This window comes from Oreochromis aureus, linkage group 8 (assembly GCF_013358895.1).
Source record: "Oreochromis aureus strain Israel breed Guangdong linkage group 8, ZZ_aureus, whole genome shotgun sequence".
Lineage (NCBI taxonomy): Eukaryota > Metazoa > Chordata > Actinopteri > Cichliformes > Cichlidae > Oreochromis > Oreochromis aureus.
Window position 1 is genome coordinate 20,438,547 of NC_052949.1, and position 16,199 is coordinate 20,454,745.

At 41.5% G+C, this 16,199-nt stretch overlaps 1 protein-coding gene across 5 annotated transcripts in view; it reads left to right on the forward strand.

The window, feature by feature from the left end:
• mpp2b (membrane protein, palmitoylated 2b (MAGUK p55 subfamily member 2)) overlaps positions 1 to 16,199 on the forward strand; it is a 49,314-nt gene that overhangs the window by 18,667 nt on the left and 14,448 nt on the right. For 2 of the 5 annotated variants that reach the window (XM_039615982.1, XM_031739685.2), the window contains 2 exons: positions 2,454 to 2,560; positions 12,095 to 12,195. In XM_039615982.1, the coding sequence (XP_039471916.1) occupies positions 2,470 to 2,560; positions 12,095 to 12,195 (192 nt within the window). In that variant the 5' untranslated portion in view covers positions 2,454 to 2,469. Of the gene's footprint in view, positions 1 to 2,453; positions 2,561 to 11,936; positions 11,971 to 12,094; positions 12,196 to 16,199 lie in introns of those variants that run through there. The other 3 variants (XM_031739687.2, XM_031739688.2, XM_039615981.1) reach the window with 2 other exon arrangements.

A 16,199-nucleotide genomic window follows, 5' to 3' on the forward strand; every position in this document is an offset into this window, starting at 1 on the left:
TGGTGACATTATCCATTAGATACACCTTTCTTGTACTGGGTTAGACCCCCTTTTGCCTTCAGAACTGCCTTAATTCTTCATGGCATAGAGTCAACACGGTGTTGGACACATTTCTCAGAGACTTTGGTTTATACGTAGATGATAGCATCACACAGCATCCCTGCCTATCCCACCACATCCCAAAAGTGTTTGATTTGAGCATAGTAAAGTAGTGCATGATCCTTCTGGAAGTGGCCATCAGAAGATGGGTACAATGTTGTCATAAAGGGATGGACATGGTCAGCAACAATAGTCAGGTAGGGTGTGGCCTAAAACCAATGCTCAACTGGTACTAAGTGGCTCAGAATGTGCTGCAAAAATGTCCTCCACACTATTACACCAGCTGGACCAGCCAGAATCACTGATACAAAGTAGGATGGATTCATGCTTTTATGTTGTTTACATCAAATTTGAACCCTACCATCCAAATGTTGCCCTTGTGAATTGTAGCTTCCTTTTGTCTTAGCTGACAATAGTAGTACCTGGAGTGGTCTTCTGTAGCCCATCTGCTTCAAGGTTCAGAGATGCTCTTCTGCGTACCTTGGTTGTAACAAGTGGTTATTTGAGTTACTGTTGCTTTTCTATCCAGCTCTGAAGCTGTCTATAGTTATCAAGCTGAATCCAGAATAGTAATTTGTGACTGTTTTTGATTAACATAACAAAAGCAGGCATTGTATCCTGTGCAAATGCTTCCACAGAGAAGTGCTGGACTGCGAGGCAAATTTGGCATCACATGTTTAAAATTGTTCCATTTATATGAAAGTAAATCTGTGATATTCTGACACCAGTCAAAGTATGTTTTCTTGTTTAAATGAGAAAATGTTTTTACATTAAACAGTAAACTGGCACATAGCCATGTCTTCATGTATTTCCTTTTCGCTGGTTGCTGAAGACAGAAACTTGTGAAAAGAAAAAAAACATGCATAAAACTAGAAAAGGTATATTTATATATGCAAATAAAAACTGTATTTAAGACACTTAACCAGAGTGGTGGAGTAAAGAAAAATGTGTATTTGGTGATGTGAATCACAAATAGAAGAAAAACGTCTGAAGGAAATAAGACAAAAAGAATGTGACAGAGTTAAAAAAAAGAAACAGCTGGGCTACAAAAAGGAGGAAAAAAGTGTATAGGAGTTCACACAAGGGAAGCAGACCATTATACACAACCACCGCTCATTAGAAATGATCAATAATTTAAAAAAATGTTAAGAATAAAGTTAGTACTCAAAATTAGTTGTGGTGAGGTTTTTAATTTTATTTGTAAATTTAAAAAAAACTAATAAGAAAAGGCTTCATTGTGTTGTTTGGAGTAATGTGGGTATGCCTGCACATTTACACATGCACATCTTCCTTTATAAATACTGATATATGTTTGGGAAAAAGTGTTTTTTTGTGCGTACACATAATTTTTACATCCGGCCCACATGTCTGGGAAAGTCACTCCAGTGTGTTTTTTAACACGGGGCCAAATCTCAAATCCGCAGCCTCAAAGTATTTTGTTATATATGATAGTAAATTCCAGCAGTCAGCTGCCAGAAAAGGAGAGGGAGAGAGAAAGAGAGAGAAGCATTTTATACCAAGAATGTGTGTTGAGTCTTTTGTGTAATAGGCTGTCAGTCAGTCTTGATTTGTGCACTAGCCGAGGGCCGAGACTCGGATGAGTGGCATTTTTAGTAACACGCAGTCGATTGTTTCTCTAAACCAATTCATGTCTTTTTTTACATTTAAAAAGCAGCATTTCCAGCAGGGATATATTTTGTTCAGACTTGGAGAAGGGTTAAAGAAGGGTCAGTTATTATTTGAAACTTTGCTTTTTTTACATTTATGTCAGTGAAGTAGCTCAGATATAAATTTCCCAAATAGATCATTTCACTTGTATTATATTTAAAAAAGTCAAGTCTGTGATTGTTCCTCTGATAATAGTAATGGCAAGCTGTAACAAAATACACAAGCGCGCTCCCCAAGCGCCACGTCTTTGACCACACCTCCTTCTTAAAGCCAACCCTCTGCTACTCTCTCCCCCCACTTGACCCCCATGGGGAAACCTAGACAGGCAATTTTCCTGGCTCCTCTTTACCCTCCTCTTAAGGAAAGCATCACACTTCGCTCCTCTCTTTCTCCTCTCACGTCCCCCCACCTTCTTTCTTTCCACATGCACCCAGCCCTCCCTCGTCTCCGTTCATTCATGCTGAGGAGAAGACGCTCGGCCAGGCATAGCTCATACACATTCACGTCAAGAGCAGGTGGAGAGGGAGGGAGGGGAAGAGCGGCGAGGTGCCGTTAGCGAGGAGTCATTTTGGCAGAAAGAGGAGGGAATCAGGGAGCGATAAGGAGAGAGAGGGAGAGGAAGATCTCTCAGACTGCCTCTGATACAGTATTGGGTGTGTTACTGAGAGTGTGTGTGTGTCCTGTAGTGAGGTGTTGTTCACCATGGCTGGCAGCCTGTTTGGAAGGCTCTCCCTGGAGGAGGGGGACTCAGCCAACTCCCTAGAGGGCCTGGATATCAAGCTGGAGGGAGAAGGTAAGAACACAGGAACTTGCCTGCCGCGAAGCAATATAGGGATTGTTTATAGCAGTTCAGGTGTGTGTGCTGTTACTAGTTAGGCAAGACCTGCTAGACGCAAGCTGTAATCAGCAACCAATTCAGTGTTATAATGTTGGTGGTTGAGGACCAGTTGGTGTTTGAATTCATACTGCACCTGCTCCTGATGTGCTGCTTCATGTCTCCAGATTGTGATGACGATGAGCAGAGACAGAATGGGACCCAGGGCAGCATGCGATGTAGACGAATCTCAGGCAGCAGAATGCAAAGACATGTATTCACTAGAACCTTTTTTGCGCCACGGACCGGTTTATGCCCGACAATATTTTCACGGACCGGCAATAAGGTGTCGCGGATAAATACAACAAAATAAAACTAGTGCCGGTACCGAAAAAAAGAAGATTTATTCATAACACACGTGAAAAGACCCAGGAAAACCGAGTTAACGATAAAAACGATAACAAAATAACGTTGAAAACCGATAAAAACCCTGAAAACCATACATTTCACACCTGAGCCTCAACTCTCGTGGCCCGGTACCAAACGACTCACGGACCGGTACTGGTCCGAGGCCCGGGGGTTGGGGACCGCTGCACTAGAATACATCATTTCAACACAGAGTCCGTTTTTTTCTTTTAATTTAATTTACAGAGATTGTGAAAGGAGGAGCATTAAACTGAGAGAGACCAATTTAGATAAGCCACAATAAAAAAAAAAAGAAAAAAAAAAAACTCAGTGTAAAAGCTAATTTGTTGTACTGGATGATAGTGGCCAGACAATGTTTGTTAGCACAGCACTGAGTGACAAGTACCACACAACCCATTTATAATACATGGAATTCATTAATACTGGATAAAGTTGTATACCACATAATAATGTGGTATCTATTCACGTGGGTCCCTGTGGTCCATGCATGGGCTGCCTGTCTTGGCTAAACAGTGGATATCAGGTGAGGGGGATAAGAACTGAAACAAGTATTTGATGCTGTCATGTTAAATTAGCAGCATCATTACATCATTGCCAAGTCTAATTTGTGTCACACAGTATACTGTCTTGCAAGATATCCTCCGCTTTTCAGTGTGTATCTTGACACGACAGCGGTGACAGCCGTAATGAATCATATTTTCAGTCAATGCATTTGCATCCTGTCTATCAGTGCACAGTGAATGAGACACAGAAAAGGAGGATAAAGAGAGAGACCTCCAGTGCATTGTACATTCATGGTGAGTAAGTGGGTGGGGGGGGGTCATTCATATGCAGCGGTGTTCTGATCAGAGACAGCACGCTTGGAAGTGTCACACTCACAACCTTCAGATAACTCTCCAGCTCTTTCACTTCCACCCTTTCTACACACACACACACACTCCACACATCTGCGGGACAGTACACAAACTCTCACGCTATCGGAGGAATATTCTGTGTGCCTACCGGACTAATGAAGCAGTGTTCAAACACAGATGATGGATCATTGAGTACAGTGTGTTGGTAGGATTGCACTGTCAAAGATAATCGCCGGGTTTCAACAGAAAGGGACAATTTAATACGGTTCTGGCGGAGAGTATTCGATAATGTGGTGACACTGGCAATTATTTCATCCGTATCACACTCAGATGATCTCGGTTTGCTCTTTCATTAACTGTTGCCAAAGAAAACAGATGTACGGTTTGACTCAAACTGCTTGCCTGCGTACAGCGAGCTACATTGATAAAGTTATTAGCGTTAGTTACAGTGAGAACGTAACACAAAATCATCTTTTCGTTGACACTTTCTGTGGGGGGTGAGGGGGAGGGGCTGCTGTCCAATTGCAAAATGTCAACAAATATCACAAGTGTTGTCTCCACTGGTGACCTTCATACAGCTAATAAGGCGATCTGACCTGCATCCATAGCATGCCAGCTTGTAGCAAGCATCACCATGGTGATAGGGAGGCTGCTTAAAAGTCCCTCGTCCTGCTGATTGGCTATCTGGGACCTGGAGAGAGAAGGTCATGATTACTTCCACTTGAAGTGTTGCCTTTTATAGGACATTCACCTACACTGTTATAGCTGTTAGACCACTTAGAATTTTTTAAAGTCAAGCAAGGATAATATACAGCCATTATCCAGCTGATAACAATGCATTATAATATGTTGCCTTGAAAAAATGAACACCATTTAGGGGTTATTTTACAGAGATATTTCACTGATATTTCTGCTTCGTTTTTTTCATAGGAGCTACTACAGTTATGATTTTTTAGCGATGAGGTCAGGCAGGAGTCTCAGTGATGGTTGCAGACAACATTGTGATCTGTAGTGGAAGTAGAAAACAGGTAGAAGGGGTAAGGAAGAGGTGGAGGGATGCATGGGAGAAAAGAGTAGAGGTAATAAAGGTGGAGGATGAGTTTAAATAGTTGAGGGCAACCATCCAAAGCAACGGACAGTGTGTAAGAGAGGCGAAGAAGAGAGTGCAGGCAGTGTGGAGTGGGCGGAGACGACTGTCAGGGGTGATTTGTGATACAAGGATACCAGCGAGAGTGAAGGGAAGTTGGTAGTGAGACCTGCTATGATGTATGATTTGGAGACAGTGGCACTAAAAAAACAGGAAGCTGAGGTAGAGGTGGGATAGCTGTAGATGTTAAAGTTTTTTGCCAAAAGTGACCAGAATGGAGAAGTTTACAAAAATCTACTTATCAGGCTCTTATTGGGGATTGATGAAACAATCCACTTATATTTTTATCCAGCTATGTTTCTGTAGGGCACTCCTTTTTTTGTTGTGCATCACTTCATCTCTACTCCATGACCAGGTTTTGTGGCCATGCACGCACTGTATCTGACTCGCTGCCCTTTTAATCTGGGGAAAGTAGATATTAACCATATGCGTGCTGCGTTTGCATCATGTTTTAAACCACTATGTCAGGCAAAAACCAGAGTCAGAATCACAAGTTGGAATTTCTGACACTTGTTAAAAAAAACAAAAACCCACACACAGGCACACGGTCCCTGCAGCATTATTTATATAAAACATTTAATGCTTCATGTAATTCCTTCATGTAATTCAGCTGCTTCACTTAATCGCATCCTGAGCAGAGGCCTTATCAGCAGGAAGTGACAACACCTGTGGGTGCTGATTATTTTCCCAGTACCTTAATTTCACATCATGACGTTTAAGTCCAAAACTTAGAACTGTGTATTATGTGTGCAGCCATATTAATGCAGTGGAATTATTATTATGTTTTTAAGGAGGAGATCTAATTATTTATAGGCAAGTCTCTACAAGTAGCACACAAACAAACGCACACATGCTGATTGACCATGCAAGTAAATTACACAACTGTTGTGCCCACACGTGCTCCAGACGACATTATTACACCTCATCATTACGAGCCTGTTTTCTTTTTCAGTGACACTCCACGAGGAGGATGTTGACTTAATAATCCAGAGTTGAGTGCGCGTGCCCCAACCGTGTGCTCGTTCTGTTTGCTTTAGTTGTATTTTGTACGCTCTGTGTTGTTGTTCCTGAAGGAATCTCATCAGACTGATTGCACTCAGAGGGCTTCAAGCTGCAACACTGTGTCATGTTGGAAATATTCATGAATCCCATTGCACTGGGATAAATTCATCGAATGCTTCGGCCTTAACGATTCATCAGTTCTAGCACGTACACACCGCATTGGAATATATTCCAATTCAATATCATTCTCCACCAGTGTCTTAAACATTTATCTTTTGCTACCTGAGGGATTGATAGTAATTATATTTAGCTGGAGAGCCGGGAACCGAATCAAATCTAAAAGCAACATAAAAGTATTTAATAATGTCTTTCAAGGCCAAATAGTATTTTCTTTTTTATAGAGGTGACTTCCAGCAACTTGCAGTGACTTCTAGCAGCTCTTCCAGGAGACAATGAGAATATCAATGAGCTTCTTCAGGAATCTGTCTGTGTTTCACGGGACAAAGCAGGTGTTGTTACTGGCTGTGCAAACTGAGAACCTAAACATTTACCTCATCCAGTGCAAGTGCCCTGATTTGTCACTTCCATGCATTTGCCAATACGGACTTTCAGTGTCCTTTTAAAAAGCTGTACTGAATTTCAATCCACATTTGAAATGAAAAAAGCCCATATTTTGAAGTACAATTAACCCTGTGAGGTCTTAGTCATTACCCTTAACTCTATTCTATTAAAAATATTGTTGCTTGTTTTCTTTTCTTGGCTGTTAGGGGTCAAAGAGGTGATCAGTCTTATAAAAAGACACAGGGCTAGGGTTAGTCGCCGATGATGGCTTAGACATCACAGGGTTAATTATACTGTTTGTTAGAAAAAAGTAACCCACTTGCTTGCTCATTACCTGTTGCCAAAAGTGCTCCTTTAACTGACTTTTATTCATCTGGCTCTGCATTCTAAAACACATTGTGTATCTCAGGCGTATTAAGCAGACCAGACTGTTTTTACAGCTAGAAACAACTGGGAGTAAAGAGTCAGCTGCACACTGTACTCCTCTGTGAGTACTGTAATACCCCGTGAGGATTCCACATAGAGAAACAACAACACATCTGCATCTCCCACATATTTTCCTTCCCTTTTTTTTCCCACCCTCCCGTAGTTCCTCTGTGTATCCTCTCCCTTTTTCCCTAACTGCTGCTCCATAGCAACAGAATAACCTTCACTGAGAGGTCCTTGCACCCTGCTGTGCTCCAAACGCAAACAATAACAGCCCAGATTGTTTGGCTGCGTCCGTGACATTGGGTTTAATTGTAACTCTCCTTGGAGGTGAGCAGGCGCCTGGATGAGACTTTAACAGACAAAAGCACCTTTAATTTAGTTTCCTTTAATTACACGTCCCTTGCTGTACCAAAGGCAGGCAAGCGGTTATCTTGGTAATCTTTGTTGAGAGGTGGATGCAGGGAGCCACCACAGCATGTTATAATTTTCAAATTTTTATAATTTCCTACTGTAGATTGGGTTTTCATCTAAAACTATATTAAAAATCGGACATCACTCCGTTTTAACTTCCTTGAAATGTTCAGGTTTTCCCATGATATTCTGCTTCTTCGGGAGTTTACCCATAAATCCAGCAAATGTAAAATAGTGAAATGCTCCAAAGAGAAAATCTGCTCAAGTGTCAAGCTTTTTTTTCCTGGAAGAGTAGGTTGAGTAGAGGGCATAATGTGCTTGTAGCTGGTTAAGTCTGTCGGCACACCTGAGTCCCCCTTTGTGCTTTTAAGCCCTCACCTGCTAAATGAAAGCTCCGTAATGGTATCAAGTTACAGTGTGTGGTAGAGGCAATTTGGATTCACCGAAGCGAAAAATAACTTTCGCCTGAGTTCTCACCTGTAAAGGCTCCCAGAACGGACAAAGAAAAAAAGGCATGGAGCATATTAATACGCAAATGTCTACACGCAACTTCAATCTGAAATGAGTCGTGAGGAGAAGAGAGATACATTCAGTAATACGCTGCAGCTCTATGGCAGGTTTATGCAAGGCAGGACTGCTGTGACAGTGGTGGTATACAAGATGAAACATTCCACCTGAATGCTAAAGAGGAAGTTATTTGAAAGAGAAGCTTGCAGCTTAAAAAGAAGCCAATGAATACTTTATCTTTAGCTGAGCACAGACTAAACGACTGTCAGGCCTGTTGTGAATGCAATTTGGACTCGTTGACGGATTGAGTGTCTAATTTATGTGGGTTTTTTTTGTTTCTACCACAGACGTAACTGGAGCTTTTATTTACCTCAGCTGCAGAAAGCATCAAGGCCTTCATTTGAAGGGGGCTTTTATTAAAGACTTTAATTTATAATTCCTTCTGTTTGAGCCTCATATGTACGACTTCTCATATTGATGTGGTTCCATTTCCCTGTTAATAGTACAGCACTGCACTGTTAACACGAAACAAACTCCCACCAGGTCCTGTGGTCATTTAACATTACAGTGAACATTTATTAACAAGGACTTTATTGTGAGATATCTGCTGGATCTCGTATTGTTTCAGTAGACTTGTTGGGTCGTGCACCAAGCTGTTACCCAGTGACAACACTACTAACTACATTGTTATAGCACTATAATTTATTATACGAACACTGTTAATATCACTTAGAGGAAAGGGGGAAAAGAAAAAACTAGAGTCAAACATTTATAGCTAGAAGCAGATTTTGCAGTTCATTCAAGAAAAATTGCCGTGCTTTGAACATGTGTTCTGTACATAAGAGGAGCACTGAGAGCTTTTTGAAGACCTGTGAAGAAAATCGCATAAAACACAAAGGAACACAAATTGAAAACGGATAAAACAACATAAAAGCCACTGTGATTTTAAAAAATATGGATTTCACCACATGGGTGGCTGATTCTTCTGGGTGGGTGAAGTTTATCTCTGTGGACACGCCTCTGTGGCCAGACCTCTGTGATATTTGCTTTGATGCACACCACTAAAAATAGGGGAAGCAGTGCTTATTACATTGTAGTGCTTATTATACTGCATTATGTGCATAAACTTGGACAGAGAAGAAAGGCAACGGTACCCAAAGAGGACAAGTTGGATTTTTAATAATTTCTCTGAATAATAGACGTATTCCAGTAATACTCAGCAGTGTGATTATTAAACGTTGGCCCTTTTCACACCTTCTGGTGGTTCCTTTGTGCCTAAATGTGAGTCAAAACCATTTCCAGTTTGTGATATTTTTTGTGACTTTGTGTAAAATCTTTGACATGCTTTGGAAAAGCAGGTGCCTGTTTTATCAGGATGGTTAGAGTGGCTGATGTGTAAGTGTATTAAAACAACCAGTGACAAGTTGGATGAGAGAAAAGGAGATAAAAAAAGATGGAAGTGAAACATGTGACTAAAAGAAATAAAAATCCTCACACGTGTCTGGGCGCAGCAGAGATGAACTAAGATTGGGGAAAGGGCCGATGTGACAGCAACAATTGCGTACAGTTGCAGTGATTAAAGAGAATTATGCAGGACCTGTAAACCAGGCCTGCTGGTCTGATATTCTCTGCCAGACACAAACTTGGCAACTCTCCTGCTGGAGCAGAGCTGGTGTTAGAGGGAAAAAAGGGAAGAGAAAAAAGACTCCACTGCGGAAGACTTGTGAAATTATTAATTTAATTTACTCTTGAAATTGTTGGGCAAGAGGACGGATGGAGTGTGTAATCTTTGAGGTGGTCTTCCGTTGTCTGCTTTTCTTCCTTTCTACCTTTTATTTCTCGCTATAGGCAGAGACAAGAACAGCTTGCTCTCTCTGTGTTTGTTAGTATTTCAAGTGTGCATTTAATAATACTTCCTAACAGAAGTAGACCAAAAATAGCTTTGTGGCTTCTCTCTATATATCTAAAATCTGTCACTGTTAAGCCATTTGCCAGTTTTATTTGGAAAAATATGGAACTAAGTTGAATGAATTGGCAAACATGCTGAGCTTTACTTCACTAAAATGAAACTAGGACGCCTAAATTTTTATGGTTAATGATCAATAAAAAGTGTGCAGTGAAGCCAGAAACCGAAACATGTAGAGAACCAAGCACAGAAGCATTAAAAATTAAATTAAATAGCATTAAGTAAGTTAATAAAATTATTTAAGACTCTTGTTATTGTGTAATGTCAATGGAGCAGCTTCATGCATTGTTATCAGGGTTTCAGGGGGACAACAAAAATGTGAATTTTTCTATTATGTGATATTTCCTGGCTCACTGATAAATGTATTTACTGTTTTATGTTGGTTTATTTTTTATTATACGTGTTTGTGTCGTAGCTCTTTTTGTTCTCACAGCTCAGAAGGTGGAAAATCAAACTGCATTTTATTTTGGGACAGATTTAATGTGGTGCTCATGTCTGCAGAGTTCTGTTATATGGTGTGGCATATATTATAAAATTATACATTCAACAAAGAATAAATCAATGCGTTTTATGCCAATTAATTGCATTGTCGCTGCTGTTGTTAACAACAAAATGCATTGAGCCAAATTTACTTTTTATGAGCTCTTGTTTTAGATAGCTGTATTAGCGCTCTCATTATTTTACTTGTTTGTTTATTTTTAGCCTGATCATTCGATTGGTGGAGCTATTATATCAGCTGATGTTAACTATGGGAGATATATCAGTATCTGCATTCATAACAGCCAGTAAATGAAAGTTAAAAACATGAAGAAACACCCTTCAATCGTGTAATTACTGTTGATGTGGCATTGTTTATCCACTAGAGGGCACTCTGCAACTTCCCTGTTAATGACAGGCATTTGAAATGCCGCAAACACAACTGTCAGCTGGTCCTAGCAGATCATCCGCAACTTATTGTGACAATAAAACAAGATTTCTTTTAAGCTGCATTGTCCTATTATCTTAGTAGCACATACATAACAGATGTTAGGGATCTGTTAAATGTGTCTGGAAGAAAAACATAGTGACTGATAAGTTGAATTTTTAAATAACCAGTCTTAAAAATCCTGTATTAGTTGGGCTCTGTTTTTTTAATTCAACAGAGTAAGAACACACTCAGTCTTCTACCTTTTTCAGGAAACTGGGAAGCAGAGTTTTAACACAAAAGGAAACGGCCGCCCTGTTATTTGATCAGTCACATCTTAATACTTTATATGAGCCTTTGAGGTGGTGAGAGCTTTGAAGTCAGCCATGTTGGATATGTGCTGGGCCACTGCTCTGCCAGTATCTCGAACATTAAGAACCAGTGTTGAGTTGACACAAAGGCCTTAGTGTCTGTTTACCAACTTAGACCATTTCTGTTCCCTGTTAGTGGAAATACCCACTCTTCTGGCAGCCATGTCTGCTGTGATTAATGCTTCCCGGTAGGAGTCAGAGTGTAAGTCGAAAGCAATGCTTTAAGGATAGACTGAACCTTCTCTGACCGCCATCGAATTGTTGATGTCTCATTGCAGCTGCTGATTGATTGGTTGGGGTTTAGCAGTCTGAGTTTACATCACAGAGAGAGAGGAGCATGAATGCATTCATGGGTTTCTCACTGAGGCTTCTCCACGAGCCAGAAAGTTCATTTCAAAACGTGACCGCTGACTTGTGGCTTATTAAAATCTATTCTTATCCAAGTTGTAAAACAGGGTTCTGATGGAAAAAAAAAAAGTTTATTCTCTGAGCAACTTCAGCAGCTGTGTTGTTGTATAGCTGGAGTGAGTTAGTGTGTGAATGTGTGTGTGTGTGTGTGTGTGTGTGTGTGTGCGAACTTGTGCGTAGGAGAGAGGGAAGGAGGAAGTTGGGAGTTGTGGGAGAAAGATACTGCCACTTGTGACAGACTTCAGAGCAGAGTGACTGACAGAGGTGAAATTGCTTGGGAAAGGATGTGAGGCTGCTCCTCCTTCCCCTCATCCCTCCTCCCTCCTGCTCACTTTCCCTCCAGACTTCTTTCACTCGCGAATAAAGTATGAGCTACTGTATATGTGCTCTCTTTGTCTTTGAGGTGAGCTGTTCAGTCTGTTTCCCATGGGTAGCAGTGGAAGGTAGCACAGTAGTAGAGTGAGATAAACTCTGTTTTCTTTTTTTTGTGTTTTCTCTCTTTTTCCTTTTTTTTGATGTTTGTATAGCCATGCATCAGGCCCTGGACACACTGAGTGACAGCACAAGTTCCACAACTGCCAATGACCTGGACCTCATCTTCCTCAAAGGCATCATGGAGAGCCCAGTGGTGAGAATGACTTCAATAAATTAATACATAAATAAATAAATGTGTGAAATGTGTGTGTGGCGTGGATGTGGTCTGCGGCTCCGCTGCAGAGGAGTTGTGGGGCAGTGGGTTCGTGATGAAACTCTTAGCTCAGAACAGGTGATAAGAATTAATGGTCAAGTGGCGTGCCCTGACACAGCATTGACCTACCTGCGTTTTGTATTGATCATAGATAGGCTTTATCGAGTGAGTCGTGACACTTGCACGGAAGATGAACACACCCAGTTGTTGGTGCCTAAAAACCGCTGGGAAGTGGTTTTCCACTACCATTACCGTTGTGCCCATTACCATTAATGGAGGTCCCGTATGACCACATTGGCATGGACCTCATCGGGGCATTTCACTGGTGGATATCGCTTTGTATTAGTTCTGGTGGATTATGCAGCGTGATATCCTGAATGCTGCTGCAGACCATTTATGCAAACAGTGTGGTGCAGGTGCTGCTTCAGGTCATCTCTCGAGTCAGCATCCTGAAAAGATACTGACTGACCAGGGCACATTGTTCATGTCTCGAAAGTAAAAGAACTGTATGAATTACTGGGCATTAAATCTGTTCGGACTGGCGTCTACCACCCTCAGACTGACGGGCTGGTGGAGCGGCTGAATAAGACTTTAAAATCCATGATTCGTAAGTTCATTCATGGGGATGAAGTTGAGATCGCTGGTTAAACCCTCTGTTGTTTGCAGTGCTGGAGGTACTCCAGGCCTCCACGGGATTTTCTTCCTTTGAGTTGTCGTTCAGCAGGAAGCTGCTCGCCAAGTGGCAAGGACCCTTTGTGGTCACGAGTGGGGGATGGCGTAGGACAGGGGAGGAGCCACACAAATATATGACCTCAACATCCTAGAACCATGGAGAAGAGAGGCTGAAACCACTTCTCTGTTGAGCCTGATGAAGGACACAGATGAGTTGGGGTCAGAGGTGCCAAATTGCAGCGTCCGTCCATTGTGATAACCTTCTCACACAGGCCCAGATACCGGATGTTGCTGTATTGCAACGCCAGTTTGTAGATGAAATGTGCCTTGGCGTGACGGTTCTACAGGTTACCTGAACATAAAGCACAAATTGTTTAGAGTTAATTGGCTGCGATGTGGGAGTATTAGAAGAGTCACACAGTGTGTGGTGTGGCCCCATAGTCTATAGGGTTCTGTGTTGACTACCACAGAAGAATGAAGTGTCACAGTTAGACACTTATTCCATGCCCTGGGTCGACGAGCTCCTGGACCGATTAGGCACTGCTCGCTTTTTCACAACACTGGATTTAACCAAGGGCTACTGGCAGATTCCCTTGTCTCCAGAGGCCAAGGAAAAGATGGCATGTTCCAATTCGTACAGTTTGTACCAATTTGCCACACTTCCATTTGGCTTGTTCGGAGTCCCAGACACTTTCCAGTGACTTATGGGCCGGGTGCTGCATCCACACGCTGCATATGCTGCCGCCTACCTGAATGATCCATCATCCATAGTGACACCTGGGTGGAGCATGTGCAGTGAGTGGCTGGGGTCCTGGAGGGTCTGAGGCAGGGGCTCATTGCCAACCCGAAGTGTGCAGTTGGATGGATGTAGGTACAGTATTTGCGGTACCACTTGGTGGTGGGGGTTAGTCGGCTCGGCCGGATGGCTCCCTGGCCTCAGTCGGGAAGCATTTACGCCCAGAGAACTGCTGCTCACTTCCTCTTTTTTAGACCATTCTCTGTAAACCCCAGAGATGGCTGGGAATGTTGGGAAAATCCCAGTAGATCAGCACTATCTGACCTGTCTGGCAACAGCAACCACGCCACATTTCGAGTCACTTAAAATCAGCTTTCTTTCCCATTCTGATGCTTGGGCTGAACTTCAGCAGGTCATTTTGACCATTTCTACATGCCTCAGTGCACAGAGTTGCTGGCAAGTCTTTGTGTTTTCTCTTAAATTTGCACATCCTATGAAAAGCTTTAACACTGTTACATTAAAAGTCATTTTTGTCATGTTTTTTTGGTTACTAAGCTGCCTGGGTATTAGAGTTAAGTCTTTAAAATATCATCAGTACATTTTTGAAATGACTATTCAACCAGATCCACTAGCCATATTTGGTGTTAAAGAGCAGAACAACAGGAATTCGTCTGTAACTAAGCTTAAAATAACAGAGTTTGTCAGTTTATTAGCACAGAGATTGATTCTCCCGAATTAGACGAGCCAGGTAAGGATCTAAAACTTAAGAAATTAAGATTCACTGTACGTGGCTTTTCTGATAAATCTCAGAAAAACTGGAAACTTTTGTGGACTACATTAAAAACTAAGCTTTAATAACCACCCACAATTCTTTCTGAATATTATTTAAAATTGATTAATTATTGTGTTATACCCATGTCAGGCTGACGACCTGTCCAGGGTATACCCTGCTTCTCGCAATCTGGTAGCTGGGATAGGCTCGAGCTCCTCCCCCGCAACTTTAATAACAATAAACGGAAGAGAATGGACGGATGGATTTACTAGCATGTTTTAATTTGACTGTTTTCATGGGAATTTTAGAATTCCTATTGCAAGAAGACTAGAAAAAAACTTTGTACCTGCCTACTTGTTTAAATTTTACCTCTTTACGAAGCACACATAGCCTCTCTTTGTTGCTTAGCAATATTATTAGCATGTTTTGTTTTTTAATTTTACATCTTCTCTCAGTGGTTTGAAGTGCTTGAAGTTTAATTCAGAAAGCTAGAATAAACATTAATATTTTGAGGAATTTGCCCCCCTTACTGGAGACAAATGAGAACAAGATGCTGGCCATTAAACTTGGCTTGCCTCATAAACACTCCCATTAATAGAGATTGGGAGAGCCAGCTGAGCATGCTCAGCAGGGACAGGAACCAATTTTGTTGATGTTGTGCAAACTTAAACCCAGCTAACACACACCTCTGGCTCATGTCACTGCTGTTGGCACAGGTGGAGCTTGTTTCTAGGCGTTTCATTGTTGCAGCAGGTTGAATGGATTCCAGAAAATATGCAAAAATACACAAAAAGGTTAAATGTGTCTCTGCACATAACAAAAAATAACAGATAAACATATATTTCTTTTTATAGAAGTATTAGCATTCCTATTCTTTCAAACCTGTCGGTCATTTTAACAGCACACATGAAGGGAACACCCCACTTATTCTTGACTTGTCTGAAACTTGACAAGTGCAGATGGCAGTAGCAACTCCAATGATCACTAAAAACGTGAAGTAGATTAGATTAGACATAGATTTAAAATAAATTTATTTATTCAAAAAGCTGTGCTCAAAGAGATGAGACATGTTCCTTATAACTCTCTTTATATTTACTGCATTGAAAATGACTCACTTGCACCTTTTAGGGTAGGGATACCTCAGTAGGTAAAGCGGTTGCCCCATGATTGGAAGGTCGGGGGTTCGAATCCCCTGAACGGCTACCCTGAGTTACCCCTGAGCAAGGTACCGTCCCGACACACTGCTCCCCGCGCGCCGCACTGGTGGCTGCCCACTGCTTCACTGAGTGAATGGGTTCAATGCAGAGAAGAATTTCCCCACAGGGATCAATAAAGTATACATTATCATTTTCATTATTTTTCATAGGTTTGACAAGTTCTCTGTGCATTATATTGCCTGTGTGGTTTTCACACAGAATGTTTTGATGCCTTCTTCTTTCACTGTGAAATGTGACAAAAATATGACTGTGGAATTGATTGTATCCAGCCTTGGTTTGAGCTGCTGCTCTGTGAGGTACTAAACAACCTGCTAGACTTAGCATAAAGGATGCACTCATCAGTTTGTAATGAGACTTCCAAAATCTAAAATGTAAAAGGCGATTAGTGTGTCCCATGCAATGACAAAGGAGACTATGTAGAATTGAACCTTACACCTTGTGATACTCGCTGCTAAAGTATTACAGCAAAGAAGAAACAAGGATGAAAAAGGCTGCCATGCCACTGAAACATCTTTGATTTATTCTACATGAACTCTTCTTTTTTTGT